Consider the following 15,927-nt stretch of genomic DNA (forward strand, 5'->3'; position numbering starts at 1 on the left):
GGTTGGATGGCATCACTGACTCAATGGAGATGAGTTTGAGTAAACTTTGGGAGCTGGTGATGGACAGGAAGGCCTGGCATGCTGCAGTCCATGGGGTTGCAAAGAGTTGGACACGACTGAATGACTGAACTGAACTGTCACAACTATTTTGGAGAAAGAATAAATGTCTATAAAATATAGGGTTCTGTGGTTTAAATAATTTTGACACCTTTCATTGAAAGACTAAAACAAACAAGAAATGAAAATCATGCAGTATGTTTTATGGATCAGAAATTTAATAAATGCCCAACTTTTAATTTACACTAAAATATTTATTTAATTGATGACATTTTACAGAAATAAATAAGAGCAGTTTTTCTCTAATACAGATAGGTATATTTATCTATTTATATTTTTATATTTCTCTTTATACAAAATTGAAGCATTATCAAATTCCTTTCCCTAAACTGTAGCACAAAAAGGAATACTAGGAAACAGAAAGAAATACTGAAACATGTTCATCATTAAATTAGAACCAAGGGCCTTCTGAATTGCAGCAAGGTATGATTTAGAGAAAGAACATGAGATTTGGAGCCAAGAGACCTGGGCTCCACTGTTTACTTGCTATGTGTCACAGGCATATTTCTCAATATTTCTGAATCTCAGTTCTCCACTTTTAAAACAGGAATGTTATACATTTCATCAACTTCACAGGACTGTTGGGCAAATTAAACACATAAATGTATAGGAAAGCTCTTTATAATATGTAAAGAGCTACAAAAATAATAGCTTTGTCTAATTTCATATAAAAGAATCAATGCATATCTTCCTTCAACTGAAGAATAAGCACCAAAAATATGTGTGTGTTTTCTTCAGTTGGATTATGTCACTCTATAAACCAGAATAAGAAAATGCACCTTAACTAAGCACCAAAGCCTCTTGGACGAATGTGATCCAGGGTATATTTCTATTAGTTTTCTGGGCAACTAAGTAGGAATTAATGAGTCCTGAGGGTCATTTGAAACTCTGAAGGCTCAAAGAAAATAAATCAAGAACATTTGCATTACATCAAATGGCTAGGATACAACAAGCTACTCCTTATTTAACAATTTCAAAGTCCATTAATTCTTCACAGAAGAAGAAACACTGGGTTATTATCACTTGCAATTATTTGCTTATGTGAATATGACATTCTCTTGTTCCAAAGATCAAATGCTAGTCCTTGAGGGAAGTACTAGTGGAATGAAATAAACAAACCCTATCATAAATTTAGATATTAGTGGTTAAAAAGTCTAGTTACACAAGAACATGGGAAAGAAAAAGAATCCAAGACATTAGTATGTAATAATGGTAAAAAAAAAAAAAACCAAAAAACCCTGCAATATTGCTATAATCATAAGAACTGAAATTATAGACACTGCAATATTTACAGATTAATCTTAAAATGTAAACATTTAGTAACACAAATTAAAAGTAGAGAAAACAGACAATTTTAATTGAACATTAATACACTTAATAAAGCTACATTAACTGCTTACACTGATAATATTTAACATATAATGGAAATACTTAAAGTGTTCAGTGTTTTGATTTTTAGTAGTAAGATACAGAGAAAAGAAATAATTGTCTAATATTAACTTACTGTTGAAGCTGCATTACTCTGAAGTTACTATTTATGGAGTTACAGTCTATAACTACTCAAAGAACTGGGAGATAATATAATTCACCATCTTTTAAAAATATTACTAATAAGATATTGGTGAATCCTGTGCTAAAGATACTGAAGGTTCTTCCAAAAATGAGATCTAAGTTGGCTGAGTATACCGACTCATACAAAACTAGAAGAGTTGAGTTACTCTCTTATTCTAACTTCTTTTTAAGACTGATTTATCAAAAGAAAAGTACACAATACCTCACTTAATTCCCTCAGATAGAGATATTCTTTGGAATAAAAATAAGTATTTGTGTGTGTATGTGTGTGTGCGCGCGCGCACAGTCGCTCAGTGGTGTCCAACTCTTTTGCGACCACCGTGGACTATAGCCAGCCAGGCTTCTTTGTCCATGGGATTCTCCAGGCAAGAATACTGGAGTGGGTTGCCATTTCCTCCTCCAGGTGATCTTCCTGACCCAGGGATCGAACCCATGTTTCCTGCATTGGCAGGTGGATTCTTCACCACTTTGCCACCTGGGAAGCCCAAATATTTTATTAGGAGTGTAAAATTAAAGATCTTTATAGTTATTATGGAAATAGTATATTGAAAAGGACTCAAAAACTACTGGACTGTACAACCAAAAAAGAGATAAATTCATTCAACTAAGAACAGTGTTTACTGACATCTACTGGATGGCTTTACTTATAACTTTATTCTATAAACTATGAAAAATTTAAAATACACTAAAGTCTGGACTGAATCAAGCGTACTTCATTCAAGGTCTTCGGTGTCTTTGGTAAACAGGTCTGCCAGGTCAGCCACAGTCAAGACGGAGGCCTCGGAATGCTTTGCGGAAGGGTTCGTGTGACTGCAGGATTTTCCAAGTGAGCAGAATCAGAAAGAAACCCCAAGAAATAAATTATTATGTTTGTCTATATATACTGCTCTGGTCTCATAATAATGTAAGACATAGAAATATAGTAATATTATATTCTTAATATAAGAGTATGTTCCTAAGTTTTTGTAACTGAGTTATAAGAAACTCCTAGAAGATGATGGGATCATTATTACAGCTTGTTAAAATTAGGAAAGTTTTATATATAGCATTTTCAAACTTTGCCATAAAATGTTTTCCTCTGTACACTTAATAAACAAAACTCCTTGCCAAGTACTACTAAGGCTTTCACCTTACAACTTACCTTCTTAGTACCAAAGTTAATTTATTTCAAGAAAAATTCAAGCTGCTATTGTTATTGAGGCAGCTTAAATATAATCACTGAATTCTGTTATATTCGGAAACACCACCAAGAAAAAGCTTTCATGTTTGAGGCAAAAAGCTTTTGTGGCAGCCTCTCTCTTTCCCACAGACCACCAATGAAAGAGAATTTCTGGTTTCCAAAGGCTTCTTTGCTGTGCAAAGTACTAATACCTCTGCAGAAACCATCCCTTCCAAGACAGTCATCTCTTCTGAGTGTATCTTCCAATCACACCTATCTCATCAGATTTCAGTTAGGCATTAGTTTATGTTTCAAAATGACTTGAAAGAAAATACATTAGGAAGTAAATGTTAGGAAGTTTCATGATTCCAAACTTGAGTTTTTAAAATTAAGGCTGTTTTAGTCTCCCTGCTTCTGCTCTGCCTGTAAGAGTAATAACACAATTACCAGCATAGTTTTAAGTCCACACCTTTTACTTGCATGTGACCAACAAGTGTGCTGTTAAGTTTCATGTTACAGATTTCAGATCAAGGCTTTTAGGTTGGGCATAAAGATAGATTTCATTTGAAAAGTAATCCAGTGTGGCAAGGAAATGTAGGATAGTTCTCTCGAAGCCCTCTGCTGGCAAAATATACATGGGTGATTGAAAGTATAATAGCTCTGAAATCAAGTTTCTTCAACAGTAGAATCGTTTAAATATTTTTTTATGTTTTTGCTGTTGTTGTTCATTCTCTAAGTTGTGTCCAATTCTTTGGGACCCCATGGACTGCAGTACTCCAGGCTTCCCTGTCCTTCACTATCTCCCGGAGTTTGCTCAAACTTATAATCCCTATTAATAAATTAAGTCAAATATAGAATGCCTGGAGTATTAGCTGGGAAATTTTGGATAGGTAAAATGTCATACCTTGCTCTAGAAAAGTATTTGCACTTAAATCTTTCGGTTGACTAAGTGATTATCTAGTTGAAGAAGTTCTACATGCTTACACAACCTTATATGATAGGAAAACTTCTGCCATCCCCTTGAAGTGAACGGTTACCTACCTCCTTTCAGCAGTTTTCAGCATTGCTTGCATTCTTTCTTCTATTGTTGCTTTTATTAAGAATCTGTGTACAATAGTGGGTCTAGAAGGTACATAACAATGATAAGTTTAAAAACACCTGTAGAACAGATTAGAATGAAGAAACTTCATATATTACACACTATATTTATCAGTCAGTTAGTATCTGCTGTGGCAGGTACTAAGCCAGGTGCTGAGGTGAGGGGGTTTGGTCAACAGTGAACACAACAAACTAATCTCAATGAACCGATATCTACAGTCTCTACTGAGGGCAGATGTAATAAAAACACACCATGTAAGACATTTCCAGGTATAGACAAGGTCATGAGGAGGCTGACATATGCCCTGAAACATGACTGTTGGGAATAGGTGACTATAAGTAGAGGAGGAGAGGGAGGAGCAGCCTGACAGAAGCCGCAGTAAATCAATGCCAAGTCCGAGCACAAGCTTCAGAAGTCTGAGGGGCGGAAGGAAGGCTAGCAGGGACGAAGCTTACGCTGAGGGGGAGGGAGGTTGGATTCCCTTCCTGCCCAGCCACCTGCACTCTTAATCCTCCTTAGCCTGCTCCTAACATAGTATATGTATTTACTTGTTATGTTTATTGTTTACCATCTGTCTCTACCAACCCCCTACAACTAGTATTTAAGCTCGGTGAGGGCATCTCAAGTACTTAGAACAGTACTTGGCACACAGAAGGAGCTCAATAAAAATTTACTGAATGAACTATGTGGATACTGGTGGAGGTAGACAGTTCAAGTTGGTGATGGAAAGATGAGTTACTTATACTCTGACAGTAGCTGTTTTCCTTTTTCTCCCTCAACAAGGAGGAGGAACAGAGAGACTTCAGATCCTTTCCTCAGAAAGCAGAAAAATCTATATACTAGGGAAGCAAAGTAGGATTGTTAAGCAGTATTGAGTACCCTTTATAGACTTGTGGTCTTACATCTGAGATAAGCCCACTGTATGCTTTAGAAAACAATAAGATAAGAAGTCAGTATTTAAAAATATAAGACAAAATGAAAACAAACAGGCACCTCCCTGGTGGTTGAGTGGTTAAGACTCTGCACTTTCATTCCAGGGGGCACGGGTTTGCTCCCTGGTCAGGGAACTAAGAAAACCGCATGCAGTGTGGTATGGCCCAAAACCAAACAAACAAAACCATCCCCGTCCCCCACAAAAACCCAAATCAAACAAAGAAAAAACCCAGCAAGACATAACTACATTTTAAACGATACTTGGTAGTACTTTAGAACAATCTTACATTTATAGCAATTATATTACTTTGTCATATTTTGCTTGATGAATGTCTCTTTCCTGCTTAAAATTAAAGTCATCATTTGCTCTCTCGGCCACTGCTTACAGAGCAGGCTATGTTCCTGAGTGTGGCATACAAGACCTTACCTCCTGCCACTCCTCTCCACATACTTTATACCCCAGCAACTTCAAACTCCTGAAGGTCCTGAGAAACATCATGTGGATTTTCTCCTCTGTGTCTCTGCACAAGCAACTCTCTGCTGTCTGAGCACCCTTCTCTAGCCCAACTCTGGAGTAATTATTCCTTCAAGACTCAATCGAATGAAGTCTCTCCTGACTCTCTAGGACACAAGAGATCACACTCTTCTTTGTTACCACAGTATTTTTATTTTTGCACATTCTACTATAATATGTAAAATCATCTGTTTCCTGTATTACATAGTGATCTCCTTGGGGAAACAAGATTATATCTTATTCAATTTGAACCTTCAGGGTCTAGTATATTTGTCATCGTTGTTTAGTCACTTAGTCATGGTGGACCCTTGTGACTCCACAGACTCTAGTCCGCCAGGCTCTTCTGTCCACTGGATTTCCCAGGCAAGAATACTGGAATGGGTTGCCATTTCCTCCTCCAGGGGATCTTCTGGACCCAAGGATTGAACCCACATTTCCTGTATTGTAGGCAGATTCTTTACTGCTGAGCCCACCAGGGAAGCCTCCAGTGTCTAGAATAATACCTGACATACAGCAAGTGTTCAATCAATATTTATTTAACAAGTGCTTAGTATGGGTGCCACCACCCTTATGGCAGAAAGTAAAGAGGAACTAAAGAGCCTCTTGATGAAAGTGAAAGAGAAGAGTGAAAAAGCTGGCTTAAAATTCAACATTCAAAAAATGAAGATCATGGCATCCGGTCCCATCACTTCAAATAGATGGGGGAACAATGGAAACAGTGACAGATTTTATTTTCTTGGGCTCCCAAATCACTGCAGATGGTGACTGCAGCCATGAAATTAAGACGCCTGCTCCTTGGAAGAAAAGCTATGACAAACCTAGAGAGCATATTAAAAAGCAGAGACATTACTTTGCCAACAAAGGTCCATTCAGTCAAAGCTATGGTTTTTTCAGTAGTCATGTATGTACCTGAGAGTTGGACCATAAAGAAAGTTGAGTGCTGAAGAACTGATATTTTTAAACTGTGGTGCTGGAGAAGACTCTTGAGAGTCCCTTGAACTGCAAGGAGATCCAATCAGTCCATCCTAAAGGAAATCAGTCCTGAATATTCATTGGAAGGACTGATGCTGAAGCTCCAATACTTTGGCCACTTGATGTGAAGAACTGACTCATTGGAAAAGACCCTGATGCCGGGAAAGATTGAAGGCAGGAGGAGAAGGGGATGACAGAGGGTGAGATGGTTGGATGGCATCACCAACTTGATGGACATGAGTTTGAGCAAGCTCTGGGAGTTGGTGATGGACAGGGAAGCCTGGCATGCTGCAGTGCATGCAGCCGCAAAGAGTTGGACATGACTAAAGGACTGATCTGAACTGAGTATGGATGCATTAGAACAAATTGAAAGCATCTAATATCCAGGAGGTAGTGCATCTGAGAGGCTGTATAAAGGATAATTATTCATTTTGATATTTGAATAAAAGTGGTACATACTACATAATATTTACTATTAGGTTTACTTTAACTATTGGATCAGGAAGGTTGTACTTTCCTAAGGGGAAGCATTTATAAAAGAGCTATTTGTTTTCAGTTATGCATGAGATATGGCTTCTTTTAAATACTGGCTACTTCAGCCAATCAAACATCAGTTCTTCTCAAAGTTATGACAGATGCTGTCAGCTTAATAGTTGTCTTAGGTATTTTAAGAAACTATCTTGATGAAATGAGCAGGGTAGCTTCTGAAGAAGGAAAGACAAAAATCTGAATTTGGGGATTTGCTGTTTGGAGGAGAGTCACTAGAAATTTCAAAATATCTTCTGGTTGTATAATAAAAATCAAAAATTTAATATACAAGTAAGTCACTAAAAATGAATAGGTTAAGATGAACATAAATGAAGAGTTTAAATGCTGATCTGTATCTTAGAAACAGAAGCAAATGTGACTGAGGTTAACTTTAGTCCTTACTTTGTTTGTCCAATCCGGTGCACCCTTCCGATGGCCTGAAGCTCATGGGCAGGGTTCAATATGGGCTCCACCAAGAGAACATGAGTTGCTTCAATGATAGTTAATCCGTTAGAACCTGTGTGCAGGGGCAGCAGCAAAATATTGATTTGGGGATCATATTTAAATGCTGACAGGTTCTCCTAAAAAGAGAAAGGTACATTTAAATTTTAGCTGGATAGTTAAAAATAAGAGCAGGATACTATAGCTCATGCTAAAATGCCTAATGATATCTAGGTCATTGTGAAATGCAATAATTAAGAAAATTAAACGTAAGATGACAAATTTTAGGAAACAAAATCATGTGGCTTGACTTTAAGGAAAAAAAAAGTGTCACACAACCTCTCGTGTTCTTTATAATACATAGAAGAATCACAAGATACATGTATGCGATGTATGCAAATGAAACTATGTGAGCTTAGAGGAAAGAAAGTGAGAGAAAGAAAGTGCTAGAGTGAGTATAAGAGACATGAATCTGCTGAATTTTCACGTGGTCTTTTTTTAGTGTTTTTCTCTTAGGTTTGTATCTGTTATTCTGTTGAGTGTGAGGTAAGCACAGTTTGACCATATGCAGTTCTGCCTAATGCAGTGTTTCTAGAACTTAATTTTAGGGGCATGAGGTCTCTGTCCATTCAAAAGGTATACTATAGGCCATCTTTTCCTATGTTAAAGAAAAGGACCTCAAGTCTTAAGATCTTTAAATATGGTTTGCTATGGGTGTAAGTGAATAGATGGAAAGTAAATGCAGTTTGTTTACTTTGCCTTTAAATGTTAATCTTATAGTCAATCAAGAACTCAAACTGTGTTTTTGTGGTTTACATGACACACAACAATAAATGCAAGTAAGCTAGTTAAGAGTAGTTTCAGTGTGTAACTGAATTCATTCCAAAAAACATGAGGAAAATCTTTACATACCTGAAATGTCTTAACACGACTGATCTGTGCAAATTCCATGTTGTTGTCAGTGAGAGCTTTTGAAATAATGTCTAATACATCTTGCCACTAAGAACACAGAAAACAGAAAACCAAATGTTTACACATAGCTTTCACGTAAAAAGGATTTGAAAAGGGACTAAACCAAAATAAGCTTTATACCTCAGAATTAAGTAAACAAACACAAAAACTTCAAGTGTAATACCATTAATATTATTTTCTATCCTGAAAGATATTTTAAATCAAATGCTGGTTAAAGACAGGGTAAAAAAATGAGTATCTTTAATAAATGAATTAAGATAAACAGAAATAATAGAAAATAAATTATGGAATATATAAATAGATGTGGTTATTTATCTTTCAAAAATGAAAACTAGAAGTTCTACTCAATACCTTTTATTCAATAGGTTAATTTTCTTTTCCTTAACCAAGTACATTTGTGAAATGACTTTCAAGGTTATCGATTTCAATTTTAAAATAGTAACATAAGAAAATCCCTAAGTAAAATTAATATAAAAACATAAAATACAGCTATGGGAACTGCATTGTGAAGCATCATCAAATTTCTCTAAAAATAATTCCATCCAATGTATAGATATAGAAAAAAAATTTAACAAGGAAAAGTCAATCAGTAATTCTAAATCTCAGTTACATCATGGCAAACATTAACAGTTAGTTCTCAGATATAAACTGACTAGAAACAGAAAGCTGGTCCGAGTTAACACTGAGGATGTTGACTGTACCGTAGAGAAAACAAGCGCCTTAGCCCCTGGATCTCTAAGCTGGATTCTCATCAGAGTTCTGACCACAGCTTCCACTTTTGTAGAATGGCTGCCCTTTGAACACAAAGAAGAAAATCCATTATTATCAAATAAAATCCAATTAACAATGGAATGGAAAGTCAATGTAAAACACTATCAAAACTGTATGACAGGTACATATGTGTTTATTCTTTTTCATTTTGTATTTGCTGGAAATTTTCTTTAGTCTCAAACTGCAGAGGTTACAGATTTATACTCCAAGAAAATCAAATATAAAAAAGCACTCTAGAAATTCATACAGTGATAAGACCCTAAGATAAGCTTTTTTAGTTAAGTGGCTACATTTTGCAATTACAAAACTTTGTTATTTTAGATAAGCAGAATATATGTTAAAAAACACTTGTCACTTTAGATAGTATGGCACTGAAATTGTTCAGAATATAATGAATCAAAACTGTAACATAAGCAAACAGTAAAGAATCTAACCCACAAAGAATCCTTTCTTTCAAGGGAAATACAAAGGACAATGACAGAGGTACTAATGATGTCCACTTGGACAGAAGCAGATTTATACAAAGCTAGATAAACACTGAAAAACTGCTTTTTGGACTCTGCATAACCATTTCTAAGATAAAGGAATAAGAAAATGAAGAAATAAAGCAAGTGCTTTTGTAGCCTTCACTGAGAAAGTTTTCCTCCTAGAATGCTGTGGAGACAGTATGACATGGAGATAAAGGGCATGAGATTTTGAGTTGAGATAAATTGAAATTCAACTGCCAGTTCTGCAGCTCCTTTGTTAGAAAGATTCTCTAAGCCTTAGTTTGTCAAGCAGGGATGATGATTATATCTATTTCCAAAGGTTGCTGTGATGGTTAAAGGAGAAAATATGTACAAAGTATTTAGCCCAATACTCCAAATTACAGTAGACACTCGGTAACCTTTCAGAGAACACAAGAGAAGACTCTACACGTGGACATCACCAGATGGTCAACACCGAAATCAGATTGATTATATTCTTTGCAGCCAAAGATGGAGAAGCTCTATACAGTCAGCAAAAACAAGACCGGGAGCAGACTGTGGCTCAGATCATGAATTGCTTATTGCCAAATTCAGACTTCAATTGAAGAAAGTAGGGAAAACCACTAATCCATTCAGGTATGACCTAGATCAAATCCCTTATGAGTATACAGTAGAAGTGACAAATAGACTTAAGGGACTAGATCTGATAGACAGAGTGTCTGATGAACTATGGACAGAGGTTCGTGACATTGTACAGGAGACAGGGATCAAGACAATCCCCATGGAAAAGAAATGCAAAAAAGCAAAATGGCTGTCTGAGGAGGCCTTACAGATAGCTGGGAAGAGAAGAGAAGCGAAAAGCAAAGGAGAAAAGGAAAGATATTCCCATCTGAATGCAGAGTTCCAACGAATAGTGAGGAGAGATAAGAAAGCCTTCCTCAGCGATCAGTGCAAAGAAATAGAGGAAAACAACAGATTGGGAAAGACTAGAGATCTCTTCAAGAAATTTAGAGATACCAAAGGAACATTTCATGCAAAGATAGGCTCGATAAAGGACAGAAATGGTATGGACTTAACAGAAGCAGAAGATATTAAGAAGAGGTGGCAAGAATACACAGAAGAACTGTACAAAAAAGATCTTCACGATCCAGATAATCACGATGGTGTGATCACTCACCTAGAGCCAGACATCCTGGAATGTGAAGTCAAGTGGGCCTTAGAAAGCATCACTACGAACAAAGCTAGTGGAGGTGATGGAATTCCAGTTGAGCTATTTCAAATCCTCAAAGGTGATGTTGTGAAAGTGCTGCACTCAATATGCCAGCAAATTTGGAAAACTCAGCAGTGGCCACAGGACTGGAAAAGGTCAGTTTTCGTTCTAATCCCAAAGAAAGGCAATGCCAAAGAATGCTCAAACTACCGCACAATTGCACTCATCTCACATGCTAGTAAAGTAATGCTCAAAATTCTCCAAGCCAGGCTTCAGCAATACGTGAACCATGAACTTCCAGATGTTCAAGCTGGTTTTAGAAAAGGCAGAGGAACCAGAGATCAAGTTGCCAATATCTGCTGGATCATCGAAAAAGCAAGAGAGTTCCAGAAAAACATCTATTTCTGCTTTATTGACTATGCCAAAGCCTTTGACTGTGTGGATCACAATAAACTGTGGAAAATGCTGAAAGAGATGGGAGTACCAGCCATCTGACCTGTCTCTTGAGAAACCTGTATGCAGGTCAGGAAGCAACAGTTAGAACTGGACATGGAACAACAGACTGGTTCCAAATAGGAAAAGGAGTACGTCAAGGCTGTATATTGTCACCCTGCTTATTTAACTTATATGCGGAGTACATCATGAGAAACGCTGGGCTGGAAGAAACACAAGCTGGAATCAAGATTGCCGGGAGAAATATCAATAACCTCAGATATGCGGATGACACCACCCTTATGGCAGAAAGTGAAGAAGAATTAAAGAGCCTCTTGATGAAGGTGAAAGAGGAGAGTGAAAAAGTTGGCTTAAAGCTCAACGTTCAGAAAACTAAGATCATGGCATCTGGTCCCATCACTCCATGGGAAATAGATGGGGAAACAGTGGAAACAGTGTCAGACTTTATTTTTTTGGGCTCCAGAATCACTGCTGATGGTGACTGCAGCCATGAAATTAAAAGATGCTTACTCCTTGGAAGGAAGGTTATGGCCAACCTAGATAGCATATGTAAAAGCAGAGACATTACTTTGTCAACAAAAGTCCATCTAGTCAAGGCTATGGTTTTTCCAGTGGTCATGTATGGATGTGAGAGTTGGACGATGAAGAAAGCCGAGTGCCATAGAATTGATGCTTTTGAACTGTGGTGTTGGAGAAGACTCTTGAGAGTCCCTTGGACTGCAAGGAGATCCAATCAATCCATCCTAAAAGAGATCAATCCTGGGTGTTCATTGGAAGGTCTGATGTTGAAGCTGAAACTCCAATACTCTGGCCACCTCATGCGAAGGGTTGACTCATTGGAAAAGACCCTAATGCTGGGGAGGACTGGGGGTGGGAGGAGAAGGGGACGACAGAGGATGAGATGGTTGGATGGCATCACCGACTCGATGGACATGGGTTTGGGTAGACTCCGGGAGTTGGTGATGGACAGAGAGGCCTGGCGTGCTGCGATTCATGGGGTCGCAAAGAGTCGGACACAACTGAGCAACTGAACTGAACTGAACTGAACTAAATGTGTTAGAAGGATAGAAAACTCAGTTTTGTTTCTATCATATATGTAGGAAACTAAAAGAATTCTAACAATAAAGCAATCAATTTAAGCAATCAATAAAGCAATCAAATCAAGTCTAATATTTAATTTAGACTTTGATCAACCCGTCTCCTCCAGAATGGGTCTAAATATTTTACCAATGCAACTTAGAGAGAGGTACTGCTTTTTATTCCCTGAAGTCTTACTACTCGGGAAAGAGGGTGCACCTTAGGAAAAATCCATGAGTATGGTAGAGAAGACACATAGCAGTTGGCTTCACACTATTCCCTCCACATCTATGTCCTATCTGTTGAGACTCCTGACTTGGAGAAGGGAGAACAGACACGGCACCTTCCAACTGGAGCAGCAAAATGCTACTTGTACTTGATTCATATAAAGAAAAGAAAAATAGTGCTGTATGACTAGAAAGATAGTATTGCTTTGTATTTTTTTCTTCAGTGACTTATACAATGAAAGTGGAAACTGTGGACTCTGAAGCAGGGCTTGGCAATCCATGACTGAACCAACAATTCGTTGCCTGTTATATCCCTTCTTCACTGGTCTTAGTCCTCCTTCCTTCGGCTCCTTTTACTTCCTCTGTTAAATCTTTCCATATGCCTCTCTCATACCTTTTCCTTCGTAGTATCTATATAGGATTCTCATGGTCAGGCTCAGCTCCACTGGCAGAATTAAAGGCTAAAGTGTCTGCTGTGTTCTGAAGAGCATCAGAAAAAAGTCAACACAATGGAGATGATGAATGTATTCAGTTTTCATCAAACATCACAGAAAATATTCATGTCTATAGATTCTACAGGCAGACCATATCCTTAGAGATTTTATAGATACTATGTATTTGTATGTTATCTTTAACATATCTTCATACTACATTGTGTGCTTATGTGTGCTTAGTCGCTCAGTCATGTCCGACTCTTTGCGGCCCCACCGACTGTAGCCCACCAAGCTCCTCTGTCCATGGGATTTCCCAGGCAAGGATACTGGAGTGGGTTGCCATTTCCTTCTCTAGAGGATCCTTCCCACCCAGGGATTGAAACCAGGTCTCCCACACGGCAGGCGGATTCTTTACTGTATGAGCCATCATATTAGTGTATATATTCTATATATTCTATACATGTGAAATACAAACTAATATATACAAGACATGTCAAATAATGTTTCATAGTAAGGAGGTCAATCACTTATGACTCTAAAGTGAAGGCAGAATGAAGTCATTTTCAGAAGTGCAAAAACTGATTTGCCATTCACATGCTCATCATGTTAAAATTTGTTGATGCAGTTATAGCACAATGAAAAAAAGAATCAAAGAATGAGGGTTACACGAATAATGATATCAGATAAGGCTGACACAGAAGTGCAGGAAGCTAGCTAAAAAAATGAGAACTTCTATTAGACTGGGGTACTTAAAAAGATTCTTCAATGAAAACTGAAATTTAAATAATACAAGGTCAGGATTCTGCTCCTTCCTGCATGACTTCGATCATCACTCTGCTTGGTTCTGTAATGAAAAGTATTTATATAACAAAATGTGGATGTACAAATATCATAACATAAAAATGATACTATCGCAAAAATAGACAGGAAAGGAATGAAGCAGGAATAGACGCACTAATTTCCTCCTGTTTTAAAGTGAGGAGTCAGCAGATACTGTCTAAAGCTAGTACTTTAAGAAACAAAACTGATGTATATTACTGAGAATCATAGAGGTGATCTTTGTAACTAAAAATAGAAATTGTTCACAGTGGCAAGGCAAAGTAGGATGGATGAAGGAGAACATTAGTTTTCACTGTGTGCCATTCATTTTATTCTGAATTTATTTTAATCTTTTGTGTAAATTACTTCCACTAAAAAATAACATTATACTGATTTTTAACAGATGAATAAGGGTTTTAGGGGAACAGGTGGGAGACTTGTAATTCTGGGAAGTTTTAAACTTATTGTATCAGTGATACAATTGGGATTGTGTTTATCCTAAGTGATAAACACTTCCCTGGTGGCTAAGATGGTAAAGAATCTGCCTGTAATGCAGGACATCCAGGTTTGATCCCTGGGTTGGGAAGATCCCCTAGAGAAGGGAATGGCTACCTACTCCAATATTTTTGCCTGGTGAATTCCATGGACAGAGGAGCCTACAGTCAATGGGGTTGCAAAGAGTCAGACATGACTGAGCAACTATTTTATTACAAATGAACTGGTCTTCTGAATTACGTCATTACTCTAGTGCTGTGTAATATTGTACCTACAGTACCTCTCACTGCTCTAGGGTCAAATGGGTGCCTCGCTTATGTTAGCTGCCACAGGAAAGGAGTGTCAACCTTGTTAGAAATGGACAATCACAGCTGAAACAGAGCGGAGTTAGTATTTAAATCTTCCAGTTATTACTTGGATTGATTTTTTGCAATCTTTTAAACTTACTATAAGAGTCAAAGGTCCTGAGATTAGAGCTTTTTTTCAAGATTCATTTAACTGAAGAACATCACTTTTAAAGACCAATTTATACAATTTAGCTCCCTCACGCCCCCAAAAGAACTATAATCTTTAATCAGTCATAACTAGGGCTATAATTTGGTAATAGGTCACAGATTTTTCTTTTGGTATCCTTACTGGTTTGTAACTTCCAAATAACCTGCATGTTTCCTATTTTTAGGAAAACAGTATGGAGGGAGTCATTTCCTGTCTTGGGACTTTCTGACTTTCTCCTTTTAAAGTAGAGCTGACTCTTCCAATTTGCCTGTGCTGTCCATAGTAGTTATAGTTGAGTAAGATCAGTTAACATTGTTTTATTTCTGTCTGCACCTGTTCACCATGCTAAAAACCCAAGTTGATAGTGACAGATACAATTTAGTGCAGTTACACAGTTTATAGATGATTGATCTCACAAATCAGGAATATTTTTCAAGTACATGCTTGGGAAAATGGTTGGGCTTTTCACATGTTTCTTCAATAAAGTTCAGTGGAAACTCCACGCAGGCAGCCTAGGTGGGAAATTTTACAAGTGCACTTAGCCACAAAAATATTATCCTGTCCTTTAAAGTATTTTGAATAATTATTTCAAAGAGATAAAAAGTTAGCAATTGCAAAAAAAGTTAAAAATTTTATTTGGACCTAAAGGTTATGGGGGATATTATATGTAAATATAATAGATGGGGAATAGATGGGGAAAACAATAGAAACAGTGACAGACTTTATATTCTTGGCTTCCAAAATCACTGCAGATGGTGACTGCAGCCATGAAATTAAAAGACACTTGTTTCTTGGAAGAAAAGCTATTACAAACCTAGACAGCATATTAAAATGAAGAGACATTACTTTGCTAACTAAGATCCATCTAGTCAAAGCTATGGTTTTTCCAGTAGTCATGTAGGATGTGAGAGTTGGACTATAAAGAAAGCTGAGCACCGAAGAATGGATGCTTTTGAACTGTGGTGTTGGAGAAGACTCTGGAGAGTCCCTTGGACTGCAAGGAGATCCAACCAGTCAATCGTAAAGGAAATCAGTCCTGAATACTCACTGGAAGGACTGGTGCTGAAGCTGAAGCTCCAATATTTTGGTCACCTGCTGCAAAGAGCTGACTCATTGGAAAAGACCCTGATGCTGGGAAAGATTGAAGGCAGGAGGAGAAGGGGACAACAGAG

General features: G+C 37.4%; 1 protein-coding gene across 19 annotated transcripts in view; it reads right to left on the bottom strand.

The window, feature by feature from the left end:
- Positions 1-2,324: 2,324 nt before the first annotated feature.
- The window catches only part of SHPRH (SNF2 histone linker PHD RING helicase), an 84,842-nt gene continuing 71,239 nt past the window's right edge, over positions 2,325-15,927 (bottom strand). For 6 of the 19 annotated variants that reach the window (XM_081529872.1, XM_081529875.1, XM_081529870.1 and 3 more), the window contains 5 exons: positions 9,009-9,101; positions 8,248-8,334; positions 7,297-7,475; positions 3,890-3,970; positions 2,325-2,499 (listed from right to left, as the gene is read on the bottom strand). In XM_081529872.1, coding sequence (XP_081385998.1) covers positions 2,403-2,499; positions 3,890-3,970; positions 7,297-7,475; positions 8,248-8,334; positions 9,009-9,101 — 537 coding nt within the window. In that variant the 3' untranslated portion in view covers positions 2,325-2,402. Of the gene's footprint in view, positions 2,500-3,889; positions 3,971-5,527; positions 5,898-7,296; positions 7,476-8,247; positions 8,335-8,960; positions 9,102-15,927 lie in introns of those variants that run through there. The other 13 variants (XR_014065348.1, XR_014065345.1, XR_014065346.1 and 10 more) reach the window with 7 other exon arrangements.

Source organism: Giraffa tippelskirchi, chromosome 9 (genome assembly GCF_054371585.1).
Source record: "Giraffa tippelskirchi isolate mGirTip1 chromosome 9, T2T-mGirTip1v1.2.pri, whole genome shotgun sequence".
Classification (NCBI taxonomy): domain Eukaryota; kingdom Metazoa; phylum Chordata; class Mammalia; order Artiodactyla; family Giraffidae; genus Giraffa; species Giraffa tippelskirchi.